Source organism: Dromiciops gliroides, chromosome 4, assembly GCF_019393635.1.
Source record: "Dromiciops gliroides isolate mDroGli1 chromosome 4, mDroGli1.pri, whole genome shotgun sequence".
Classification (NCBI taxonomy): Eukaryota; Metazoa; Chordata; class Mammalia; order Microbiotheria; family Microbiotheriidae; genus Dromiciops; species Dromiciops gliroides.
This window is the reverse complement of record NC_057864.1, coordinates 26,943,934-26,957,181: the sequence shown is the minus strand read 5'-3', so window position 1 is coordinate 26,957,181 and position 13,248 is coordinate 26,943,934. Positions and strand designations below refer to the sequence as shown.

General features: G+C 45.0%; 1 protein-coding gene across 1 annotated transcript in view; it reads right to left on the bottom strand.

Annotated features, from left to right (window-relative positions):
- RAB3B (RAB3B, member RAS oncogene family) overlaps nt 1-13,248 on the bottom strand; it is a 66,286-nt gene that overhangs the window by 11,610 nt on the left and 41,428 nt on the right. Inside the window, exon 3 of the mRNA XM_043962560.1 lies at nt 1,345-1,463. Coding sequence (XP_043818495.1) covers nt 1,345-1,463 — 119 coding nt within the window. The remainder of the gene's footprint in view (nt 1-1,344; nt 1,464-13,248) is intronic.

Below are 13,248 nucleotides of genomic sequence, written 5' to 3'. Positions count from 1 at the left end.
TGTCACACAGTAGGTGCTTTTATTTAAGTTATTCAAGAAGATGACATTTGAGTTGAGCAAGGAAGGAAGGTGAGATGCTGAGAGGGAGTAGTGTGAAGGAAGTTCATTTTTTGATTGGAACCTCAACACTGATTCTAACTCTAACCACACCCTGGATAACAGGAAGCTTTGTGAAAACTTGACCCTAACTCTTACCATGCTATGCCCACTGTTCCCTCCCAGTGGTGTACATCTCTTCTGTTGACAGATGCCACTGAGCTGATGTTAGGAGGTTTGGGCTTTGACCAAAGGCCCTGGAGATGAGACTCTGGTCAGGAGAGGGCAAGGTTGTGTTCTAGTTCATAGCTATGGTGAGTGGGTCAGGGCCTTTGTCCCTAATGCCAAGAATATTTACAACATTCTTAAAACCCTATTTCTAGGCTGGGATGCCCCTGAAAGTTGCCAGTTAGATCCCCAAAAGGCACTTGGGCCCAAAGAGATCAAAATAATGGGGGCTGATGCTTCTACCAAGCCTGGAAACATAAAATGTATGAGCTCCTTTTGTATGAGAAGGCCTTAGAAATCCCAATGGATGGATCCTGGGGGTCCCATCTCTATAATGCTGTGAGGTTTGCAAAGCCCTTTCCCCACAACAATTCCATGAGGTAGACAGAGGCAGCTGTGGATAGAGCACTAGCACTGGGGTCTGGAAGACCTGAGTTCAAATCCGGCTTCAGCTACTCCTTAGCTGCATAGCCCTGGGTAAGTCATATAACCTCTGTCTGCCCCAGTTTTCTCATTTGTAAAATGGGGATAATAATAGCACCTCCATCCCAGGGTTGTTCCTAGGATTAAATGAGATATTTATAAAGTGCTTACTTAGCACAGTGCCTGACACTGAGAAGATGTTATATACATATTAGCTAGTAGTAGTGGTGGTGGTGGCGGTATTAGTATTAGTAGTAGCAGAGCTTTACACTCTTACAGAGGAGGAAACACAAAGTAGAACGTAAGCTTCTTGTAGGCAGGGACTTTTTTCATTTTGTCTTTGTGCCCTCAGCTTCTGGCAGAGAACCTTGTCCTTAAAGGCTTGGATTGCAAAGGACACACAGCACACCAGGCCAAAGTAGAGCAGGATTCAGTCACAAGTCTCCTGCCTCCTGGCCCAGGCACTCCATTCCACTATGCTAGCAGTTGGTGCTCAGGAAGAAGGAAGAAGTTTTCCCCCAAGTCTGTACAGGATGGTTGTGGTTCTGACTTTTACATCTTAATTAACTGGTATGAACCTTGATTCTTGCTCCCCCACCCTGAGGTGTTGAGCACCGAGGGTGCAGAGATACAGGCCAGAGAGTGTGTATTCCCTACCAGTCCTGAACGGCATTGAAGGACTCTTCATTGGCGATGTCATACATGAGGATGAAACCCATGGCACCGCGGTAATAGGCAGTGGTGATGGTCCGGTATCTTTCCTGGCCAGCTGTGTCCTAGAATGAGAAAAAGCAGTCAAACTCAAGGCTCCCCTAGGGTACTCTAAAACATTCCAAATCCATCCATTTGTGTGTCCATTAATTTGTGATGCATCCATTTTATTCCTATATCTATCCATCTTTGCATTCATTCATCATCCATGCATCCATCCATCCAGCCAGCCAGCATTCATGTATCCATCCCATTACATTTATTCCCACCAGGAGTGTGGCTAGGTGGCACAGTGGATTAAGAGCCAAGCTTGGAGTCAGGGAGATCTGATTTCAAATCTGACCTCAGGCTCTTACTAGCTGGGTGATCCTGGGCAAATCACTTAACCCTCACTGCCCAGCCAAAAAAAAAAAAAGATTCAATCAATCAAATAAGAAGCATGTATTAAATGTTTACTATGTTCCAGGTACTGTGATAAGAGCTGGGCATACCAAGAAAAAGCCAAAACCAAAAAACAAACCCCATCTCTGCCCTCAAGGGGCTTAACAGGTACATGCAAGATAACTACAGAGGAGATGGAAAGCGGCTTTAGCAGGGAAGGCACTGGGAGTGGGGGGTGGGGTAGAACAGGAAACACCTCCCACAAGAGGTGGTTCATGAGAGTCTTAGAATTCAAAGAAGCATGAGAAAACTTAAATGAACTGACGTAGAGTGAAGTCAGCAGAATGAAGGAAACGGTGTCCACAATGACTCCAACCATATAAATGGAAACAACAACAAAATTAACCCAACACTGCTTCACTACAGAGGTGGGGCCTTTGGGTGTGGCACAAACAGCCAGACATGGTGCACATGTTGGTTGGTTTTGTTAAATTGCTTTTCTTCCTGTTTTCTTTCATTGTTTAGATTAAAAGTTTAGTTAGCATCAGCTGATGGGCAGTAGCCAAGTAGCTAGCAACTCCCCCGTCCCCATTCTTTTTTACTTTTTGTTAAAATAATGGCAAGGCTATCTAGATAGAAGAATAGGAAGGAATATATAAAGAAATGAAGATGAAGTTAACAAAAAAAATCAATAAAGATACAATTTTTAAAAAAGACAGTGTTGGGCTAGCTTGGGGGTCCATGAACTAGATTAAAAAAGTATTTTGGGGGGCAGCTAGGTGGCGCAGTAGATAGAGCACTGGCCCTGTATTCAGGAGGACCTGGGTTCAAATGTGACCTCAGATGCTTAACACTTACTACCTGTGTGACCCTGGGCAAGTCACTTAACCCCAATTGCCTCACTAAAAAAAAAAAAAAGAACTAATGGGTTAGACCCTAGCCTCTTTTTTTTTTTTTAGTGAGGCAATTGGGGTTAAGTGACTTGCCCAGGGTCACACAGCTAGTAAGTGTCAAGCGTCTGAGGCTGGATTTGAACTCAGGTCTTCCTGACTCCAGGGCCGGTGCTCTATCCACTGTGCCACCTAGCTGCTCCAGACCCTAGCCTCTTAAACAGTGGGTAACTGAATGTGGGAGTCAGGAAAATTTTGGCAAAAGGTTATGCATACCTATTTTATATACCTATTTACCCAGGATTGCATAAAAATTTCTCAAGCAAAAAGGGGTCACGAGTGGAAAACGTTTAAGAAGCCCTGGGTTAGATAATCTCTGGAATCTTCCAATCAAAAAATCCCATGATCTAATGGAAAATGTTCTCCACTTGCAGGAAAAGAACTATGGAGTCTGAATGCAGATCAAAGTCTACTATTTTCACTTTCTTTTTCTTTCTCATGGTTTCCTCCTTTTGTTCTGATTCTTCTTTCACAACATGACTAATGTGGAAATATGTTTAACATGATTGTAATGTATAATCTATATCAGATTGCTTGCTGTCTTAGGGAGGAGGGAGGGAAAGAGGGAAGGAGAAAAATTTGGAACTCAAAATCTTATAAAAATGAATGTTGGGGGCAGCTAGGTGGCGTAGTGGATAGAGCACCTCAGTTCAAATCCGGCCTCAGACACTTAACACTTACTAGCTGTGTGATTCTGGGCAAATCACTTAACCCCAATTGCCTCCCTAAAAAAAAAAAAAAAGAATGTTGAAAACTATATTTACATGTAATTGTAAAAAAATACTATTAAGATGGCGGGGGGTGGGGGGGAATCCTATGATCCCTCTGGTTCCCTGGCAAACTTATCCTTGCTAAGTGTCTGTCCAAATTCCCTGGTACACGGTAAGTACTGGATTTAACCATGGTTGAATCTCCTTGATTTAGAGTTGGGGGGCAGCTAGGTGGCGCAGTGGATAGAGCACCGGCCCTGGAGTCAGGAGGACCTGAGTTCAAATCTGACCTCAAACACTTAACACTTACTAGCTGTATGACCCTGGGCAAGTCACTTAACCCCAATTGCCTCACTAAAAAAAAAAATAAATAAAAAAATAAAGAAAGATTTAGAGTTGGGAGGCCCTTAGAGGGGATAGAGCCCAACCCCTTCATTTTATAGATGAGGATAATCAAGAGAGGGTGAGTTACTCAAGGTCAGCCAGCTCACGCTCAGCATACCTAGGATTCAAACCCAGATCCACTGATTTTGGAGTTGGTGCTTTTCCCTTGCACCAGTTGAATTTGTGGCAAGATGGCAGGTCTGTAGGGGAGGGGGGGCACTTTGGGATAAAGGAGCCATCTTTGAGACCTTCAGTCTAAAAAATCTTACAAAACCTCTGAGCAGGTGACAACCTTCCCCAAATCTGAGTCAGAGAAGGGGAGCCCAGAAAAGTGAGTGGACCAGCCCATCTGAGCCTTGTCACCCAGGGTCCTGGTGGGGAGAGGGATCTTTGGGGAGCGGGGAAGGAGAAGATGCCCTACAGTTCACACTGGAGCTTTGTCTGCCTTTTATTTTTAAAATCTCCATCGATCCCTTCCCCTGATGAGAGTCAGAAATAGAACCCAAGAAGAGACAGGAAAAGGGAGAGAGAAAAAGGCATGAGTCACTGGCTACTTGGGGAAAGAAACTGTGTCATCCAGGATGATGACGTACATGTTCCCTTCATCCCCAAGTCTCTCTCCTCAGGCAGCTTTAGGAGACATTTGCCAGTAAGAGAAGAGGAAAAGCCAGGGGGACTCATATCTGGGGGTGGGGGGGCAGAGAATTTGAGCCTGGCTGGAAGGAGAGAGGACCTTAGGGTCCCAGGGACAGGATAAAGGGCAGAGGGAGAAGCCCCCATGGAGTGAGTGAGATTGTACCTCAGAACCCAATGCTTTTGCCTAGGGACAATGTCCCTTTCACTTGAGAAGATCATGACCACTTGAGTTCTCTTCTAAGAATTAGCTATGGTCCTCCTCAAGTTGTTTTGTGTCCCCCCAACAAATGTCTGTTTTCTGCCCCTCTCAGCAAATACAACAACCACATAAAACCAAAACATTCCTTCATAGACATTTTGCATTTGCTTCTTTACGTATATCTTATCCCCACCCAGCTCCAAACCCCTACTAAAATCCAGAATCATTTGGTAAGGACCTACAATGTGCCAGGCAATGCTAAGCTCCAGAGATATTAAGAAAAAACAAAAACAATCCCTGCCCCCGCATGAACTGACATTTGAGTGGGGACGTCACCACGCACATGAATGGTTACAAGATATATACAGAATGAATGGAATTATGTAACCCTAGAGCAGAAGGCAAGGAACAGAAACTCCTAGAGAGCAAATTATTTCCTCTTTTTTTTAAATTAAAGGTTTCTAATCAATGTTTTGATTTCTTCTGGTTTTGTTGTGATTTTACCTTGTTTATTTGCTATTTTAAATTTTTTAAAATTTTTATTTATTTATTTAGTTAGTTAGTTAGTGGGGCAGTGGGGGTTAAGTGACTTGCCCAAGGTCACACAGCTAGTAAGTGTCAAGTGTCTGAGGCCGGATTTGAACTCAGGTATTCCTGAATCCAGGACCAGTGCTTTATCCACTACGCCATCTAGCTGCCCCTATTTGATATTTTTGAAAATATCATTTATTTCTTTTTTTTTTCTTTTTCTTTTTTTAGTGAGGCAATTGGGGTTAAGTGACTTGCCCAGGGTCATACAGCTAGTAAGTGTCAAGTGTCTGAGGTCAGATTTGAACTCAGGTCCTCCTGAATCCAGGGCCAGTGCTTTATCCACTGTGTCACCTAGCTGCCCCCATCCATTCTTTATTAAGAACCTACTATGGGGGCAGCTAGGTGGCGCAGTAGATAGAGCACTGGCCTTGGAGTCGGGAGTACCTGAGTTCAAATCCAGCCTCAGACGCTTGACACTTGCTAGCTGTGTGACCCTGGGCAAGTCACTTAACCCCAATTGCCTCACTAAAAAAAAAAAAAGAATGGATGGTCCCATCCCTACCTTTCTATTGTGATCCTCCACTGATTTCCTCCACATATACTCTGTCCCCGCTAAACTACCCAAACTACTTGTGAACCTCTGATATGTCCTGAACTTTTCCACTTTAGTTCAATTCAGTTGTCTTTGTTTCCATAGTGCCTAGCATAGTGCCTTGCACATAGTAGGTGTTTAATAAATAGCTGGAGAAAAAAAAAGGCTCAAGAAAGCCATGATTAGCTGTGTTCAGTTATTTGAAGAGCTTCATTGGGAAGAGGGAAGAGATGTATTTTGCTTGTTCCCAAAGGGCTGAGTAAAAGTGATGAAGGGTGGGGCAGAGAAAGTGGCAGAGGGGCAGTTTTGACTCACATCAGAAAGTCAGGGAATGATGCTCCTTCCCCACCAGGAAGAGGATGTAGGACAGCAGAACAAACATGGCCCTACCTCTAGGGCCATCTTTCCCAAGTGCCCTCTCTTCTCGGGCTCTGGCTGACTGGTTCTCCTCTTGCCTCAGGCTCCAGCAGTCATGGAGTCCGGTGACGAGAGTTTCTCCTCGAGCTGTCCTCCCCTACAGCCCCCTTCCTCTGGAGGTTGGGCTCCAGGTTCTTTGGGGGTCTCTCCCACCTCCCACTCCAGCTCCAGCAGATGCTCAGGAAGAGGGGCCCCTCCAGGCTGTGCCTTTGTTCCCTGCTAAAGGCTCCCCAGAAGTATCCAAGTTAGAGCTGCTATGAAGGAGGGACCTACCTTGGCAAACAAACACTTCATGCTGTATGACCTTGAGCAAGTCACTCATTCCAAGCCTCAACAGCATCATCCCTAAAATGGAATCTGATTCCTCAATAACTGCTGAAAGCTTTCTCTAGAACTCTGAAGCTTGCAAAGTGCTTTGCATAACATTATCTTGTGGATCCTCATGATAACCCAATGAGGCCAATAGATGGCAAAGTTAACAGAGCTAGATTTGGCTTCAAGAAGATCTAAGTTCCAATCCTGCCTCAGAAACTTCCTAGCTGTTCAGTCCTGAACAAGTCACTCAACCTCTGCCTGCCTCAGTTTCTTCATGTGTAAAATTGGGATAATAACAGTATTTACCTCCTACCCAGGGTTGTTGTGAGGATCGGATGAGACATTTGTAAAGTGCCTTAAAGCTCTAAAGCCCCAGACAAATGCCAGCTATCAGCATGTCCATTTCACAAATAAGCAGAGTAAGTAATTTGCCCACTTTCACACAGGGGATAAGCATCCAACATGGGGTCTGAACACAGGTCTTTCTGGCTCTGAGTCCTATGCTGCATCTATTGTAGTACATTCACTCCCAGTGATGCCCACACCACCTCCCTGACAGATCATTTGCAAGAGAAGTGCTTTGCAATCTGGAATTATGCTAAAAAATGTCTCCACATCATTATTAGGCAGTTTTTCTACACATTGAACAGAACCCTCTTTGCTATTCTACAGAACCGAGCAGGACAAATGAAACCCTTTTACCCTAGAGCCCTTTAACTACTTGATGATGGTGATTCCACGGGTGGGCAGGCACCCCAATTACTTAATCAATGGTCAATAAACATTTATTAATTACCTACTGTGTACCAGGCACGATTCTAAGAGCTGGGGATAGAGAGACAGAAAATGAAACATATACAAAATTTTGTTTGGGGGGGGGGGGTTAAGTGACTTGTCCAGGGTCACACAGCTAGTAAGTGTTAAGTGTCTGAGGCCGGATTTGAACTCAGGTACTCCTGAATCCAGGGCCAGTGCTCTATCCACTGTGTCACCTAACTGCCTCTACAAATTTTTTTTTTAAGTACTTTATTCTTGTTTTTGTTTTTTGGGGGTTTTTTTGGTGAGGCAATTGGGGTTAAGTGACTTGCCCAGGGTCACACAGCTAGTAAGTGTTAAGTGTCTGAGGCAGGATTTGAACTCAGGTCCTCCTAACTCCAGGGCCGGTACTCTATCCACTGGGCCACCTAGCTGCCCCTACAAAATATTTTTTAAAAATACAAAGGCAGCTAGGTGGCCCAGTGGATAGAGCACTGGGTCTGGAATCAGGAAGACTCTTAAGTCTTACCTTAAGTCATTTAACACTCATTGCCCCACCCCCCCAAAAAAGAAATGATGCCTACCCAGAAGCACAGAAGGACTTAGCTGAAAAGATGCAGAGTAAAGTGAGCAGAACCAGGAAAACAATGTATGTCAGCATAAATGGAAAATAACAATGACAATGAGACGACTAGAACCAAATGCTGTGTAAGTATAACCATGGCTCCGGAGAAGAGTTGAGGAAATGAACTCCCCTCCCTTCACTGCAGAACTCAGGGATTAAGGTATGGAGTACTCCATTCACCGTCAGCCATGGCTGATACGTGGGCGGGTTTGGTCAAACGCTTTTCTTTTAAAAACTTTGTTATGAGGGAAGGCTTGCTGGGTAGGAGACGTTCAGACATGATATACCAACAAAAGACAACGAGAATTTTTTTTTTGGAAATATATTAGAAAAGAAAAGCACTCTGGAGATACACTACAAAGAGGCTCCAAAATGTCAGCAATTATTTACAGTCATCAGGGCCTTCGACAGAGTAGAGTTTAATAAATGTTCACTGTGTTAGGATTACTGTTATTATCATCTCTGGCTCTTGGGAGCTCCTGGTCCCATTTCTTGTCTTCTTTTTTTCTATGCCTCTGAATTGACATCAGCACTATTCACGACCTCCTGAGATGTCTCCTTCCACCAAAGTTCACTTAATTTGCTTTCTCCAGAGTGCACTGGGTGACTCACCCAGCTCCCTCCGTGTTCATCCATCTATAACCTGAGCTGCAGGTTTAAGGGCATGGGGGCAGGGTTAAAGTGCAGAGGGAGGGGGATAGGAGATGCAGAGAGACATGGAACTGGAAGAAAAGACTGAATGCAGACACTAGTCAATGGCATGAAATGAAGGGTGGGGGAAAGCCACAGATCGGCTCCTGCATGCACTCAAAAATGCTGGGCACTAAAACTGTTACTTTTTTTTTTTGGTGGGGCAATGAGGGTTAAGTGACTTGCCCAGGGTCACAGAGCTAGTGAGTGTCAAGTGTCTGAGACTGGATTTGAACTCAGGTCCTCCTGAATTCAGGGCTAGTACTTTATCCACTGCGCCATCTAGCTGCCCCCCAAACTGTCACTTTTTCATTCAGTTTGTTAGGAGAGCAGATAAAGGGGGCTGGCCCGAGAAAGGCCCCACTCCCTGGCTAACCAGTTCATAAGGCTATTGCCTCAGTAAGGGGTGATAGGAGGGGAGGAATGTTATTGGATTAACCCCTCTGCAGCCTTTGATGCTGCTGATCAGCCCCCTTCAGACACTCTCTCCTGTCTAGGACTGCATGACCCTGGTCACTCCTGCTTCTCCTCTTACCTGTCTGACTGGTCCTTCTCAGTCCATCTTGCTGGTTCTTCATTCAGGTTGAACCCACTGACCACTGGTGTTTCCCAAGATTCAGCCCAATTCTCTCTTCTCTTTTGCCTCTTTACTTGACCATTTGCTATCAACTCCCTTGGGTCCAATGATGATCTCAGTGCAGATGATTCCCAGATCGGGCCCTAATCACTCTCCTGAACTCCAAGATCAAATCTCCAACCTCCCATTGAGCAGCCCAACCTCATCATTCCCAAAACAGAACTCATTATCATCCCCCTGCCCAACCCTTCCCTTCTTTTGCACTTTCCTATTACTGCTGAGAGCATCTCTATCCTCCCAGTCATCCGGGCTCACCACCTCAATAGACTGCTAGGTGGTGTAGTGAATAGAGTGCTGGTCCTGGAGTCAGGAAGATCTGAATTCAAATCCTGCCTTAGACAAGTTACTTAGCTTCTGCCTGCCTCAGTTTCCTCAATTGTAAAATGGGGATAATAATAGCATCTCCCATTGTTGTGGGGAATCAAATGAGATAATATTTGCCAAGTGCAGTGCCTGGCACATAATAGGTGATATATAAATGCTTATTCTTTCCTTCTTTGGTGTCATTCTCAACTCTCACTTATGCCACATATTCAATGTATTTTCAAGTCTTGCTTCTACCTTCTCAACATCTCTCCTGTATTTCACCTTCTCTCTGCTCCCATGGCTGCCACCCTGGTGCTGGCCCTCATCACCTTACACCTGGACTAGTGCAGTAGCCTCTGGTGGGTCTCCCTGCCTCCCGTCTCTCCTCACCCCAATCCATCTTCCACTCAGCTGCCGGAGTGATTTTACTAATTTATTGCAGATCTGACCAACACACAATAAACTCCAGTGGCCCCCTATTACTTTAGCGCATCAAATATAGAACTCTTTGTTTAGCTTGTAAAGCCTTTCCCAACCTACCCCTTACTACCTTTCCCATCTTCTTATATTTTACCCCGCTGTACTTACTTAACTATGATGCAGAAACACTGAACTCCTAGACGTTTGTTTCATATGACGCTCCATTTCCCGGCTGTGACTAGTCACTGTCTGTCCCCTGTGGCCTAGTATGTTCCCAACCTCACCATCATCCTCCTGGCTTTCTTCAAGACTGAACTCAAATCTCACCATCTGCAGGAGGCTTTTCTGTGTCCCACCTTCCCTCCAAGGTTACCTGTATATCTCATATACGAACGTAGTTATTGACACATTGTCTCCCCCATTAGAATTTGAGTTCCCTGAGGGTTAGAGCCACGTTTTTTGCCTTCCTTTGTATCCCTAGTCCTTACCCCAGCAGCTTACGCACAGGCAGTAAGCGCTTAATAAATGCTTGTTGACCATATGGTGATTTGGGGACCCTAAGAGCTCAGGCAATTTTCAGCATGGCCCACACATCAGACTTCCCTAGGAGCCACACAAAAGAATTTAGACAGACACACAGGGCAAAGTTAGTCAGGATCACTGGATGCACCTTCTCAGAGAAGCACCGATTTAGAGGTTCTGAGTTACCCTGCTTTTATCTACTACCTAACAAGTAGTTTCAGAGTAGGAAGGAGCTGGTGCCCTAGTGACAACTTGTTGCTGTTGTTCACTCGTTTTGAGGCATGTTTGACTCTTGGTGGCCTCATTTGGGGTTTTCTTGGCAGAGATACTGGAGGGGTTTGCCATTTCCTTCTCCAGCTCATTTTACAGATGAGGAAACTGAGGCAGACAGGGTTAAGTGACTTCCCCAGAGTCATCACACAGCTACTAAATGTCTGAGGTCAGATCTGAACTCAGGTCTTCCTGACTCCAGGACCAAGCTCTCTAACCACTTTGCCACCTCTGAGGATTTGAACTCAGGAAACCTAGTACTCTATCTGTTGCACTGCCTAGCTGTCCAAAATTATAGGCTCATGGATCTCAGAAGAGATCTCAGAAGCCACCTAGTTTAACTCTTCATTTTACAGAGGTGGAAACTGAGTCCAGGATATGGGGAGTGACATGTGCTAGTGACTGAATTACCAAAATGAATTTTGAACCCAGTTCTTTTGATTCTAAATACAGTGCTCTTCCCACCATATATACCTGCCCTCAAACAGCTTTCATTCTACTAGAAATATCTAAGTTTTCAAAGTCACCTCCCAAAGAGTGGAAAGGTTGGTGTGTTTTTTTAAGGAAGTAAGAGGCATTTTGACACCCATTGGGACAAAAAGTCAGGTCCAGAGCCACCTAAGATCACAATCCAACCTTTCTACCTGGGCTGCTGCCTTTCTTTTTTTGTTTCGTTTGGTTTGGTTTGGTTTTGGTTTTGGTTGTTTGTTTGTTTTGCTGGGCAATTGGGGTTAAGCAACTTGCCCAGGGTCACACAGCTAGTAAGTGCTAAGTGTCTGAGGTCAGATTTGAACTCAGGTCCTCCTGAATCCAGGGCCGGTGCTCTATCCACTGCGCCACCTAGCTGCCCTGGCTGCTCCCTTTCAAGCAGAGGGGCAATTGGAACAAGTATCCAAGGGCCAAGATGGCATCCCAACTCACAGCCCAGGGGCTCTGGATTCTGTGGACAAGGTGTTCTGGGTTTCCTCTGCTCATCTGAGCCATCACCATGGGCTCCCTGAGCCCAGCCAGAGCCATGGGGTGAGATGCACTGCTGTCCTACTTCCCTGAGTTAATTTCATTTTTATAGAATAGAATTACATTATCTCCTGGGCATGAATCAGCACCCACTTCTTTGCCACTGATGTGAGGTATCTGACAAGTTTGGGAAGGCGTTGGTTTGTTTTTCCAGTCTATTGGTTCCCCCAGTATACACACTCCTTTCCCTTCCTCCCTCCCCGGGCCACCCAGACTTACTCCAACCCTGCCTAAGTCAACCCAGAAATTCCCATTTTGAAATCTCTGAATCTCATAATCCTAGAGTAATCACAGAACTGTAAGAAGTTATAGATGAAAGACTATCAAACCCTACTTTAGCCTTAGTCTAACCCTTGCATTTTACAGAAGAGGAAACTGGGGCCCAGGAGTTAGGGCTGGACTTGGAAGTCCAGAAGACGTTAGTTCAAACCTCACCTCTAATACATTTATTTGCTGTGACTCCGGGAAGTCAGTCCAGTTCTTTCAATCTTAGTAATCTTTATCTATCTAGAAAATGGGGATAATAACTCCTTCACAGGATTGGTTTTTGTGTGTTTGTTTTTGGCTTGGCAACTGCGGTTAAGTGACTTGCCCAGGGTCACACAGTAAGTGTCAAGTGTTTGAGGTCAAATTTGAACTCAGGTCCTCCTGACTCCAGGACCAGTGTTCTCTCCACTACAGCACCACCTAGCTTCCCCCCTCAAAGGATTATTAAGCCCCAAATGAGTTGATGGATATAAAATCTCTCCAGCTCCCTCAAGCTCTCCTCCAAAGAATGCCCAACCCATAGGGTGGCGCTAGGCACCTCATGGATAGTACTTGACCTTGGGGAAAAGGTGGGATTCACTGGAGGAAGAATTGTAGCAGCTCTTCATGGGACACTGTGAGTAAGCCAGATGTTCCCTCAGTCAGTCAGTCAATAAACATTTAGGAAGCACCTACTATGTGAAAGGCATAATGCTAAACACTGGGACACAAAGAAAGGCTGTCTCTGCTCTTGAGATCATCATCTAATTCATGGAGGAGATGACATACAAACAACTCTATACAAACAAGCTATAGAGAGGATAAATAGGAAATGGGGGAAGGCATTGTTGGGAAAGGCTTTTTGCAGAAGGTGAGATTTTAGTTGGGACTTGAAGGAAGCCAGGGAAGGCAAGAGTCAAGAGATGAGGAGAAAGAACAGTCCGGGCACTGGGGGACAATGTATAAGGCTGGAGATGGAGTGTGTCATTCCAGGAACAACAAGAGGCTGTCCTATACTCAACACACCTCATTAACCTGAATGCTTGTGCAGGACTGGAGATAATTTTGCCCATACCTGTAAAGACCTAGACATGAGCTATATTTAGTTATATTTTAAATTTCCAAAGGGAAATATAGGATGGGGTCCATAGAGTCACGATTTGGGGACCCAGCTTCCAAACTGGAAGCCAAGGAACTGGGGTATGAGCCATGGGGTGCAGCTCTCTGCCAGGTGTTCCAATTGTGA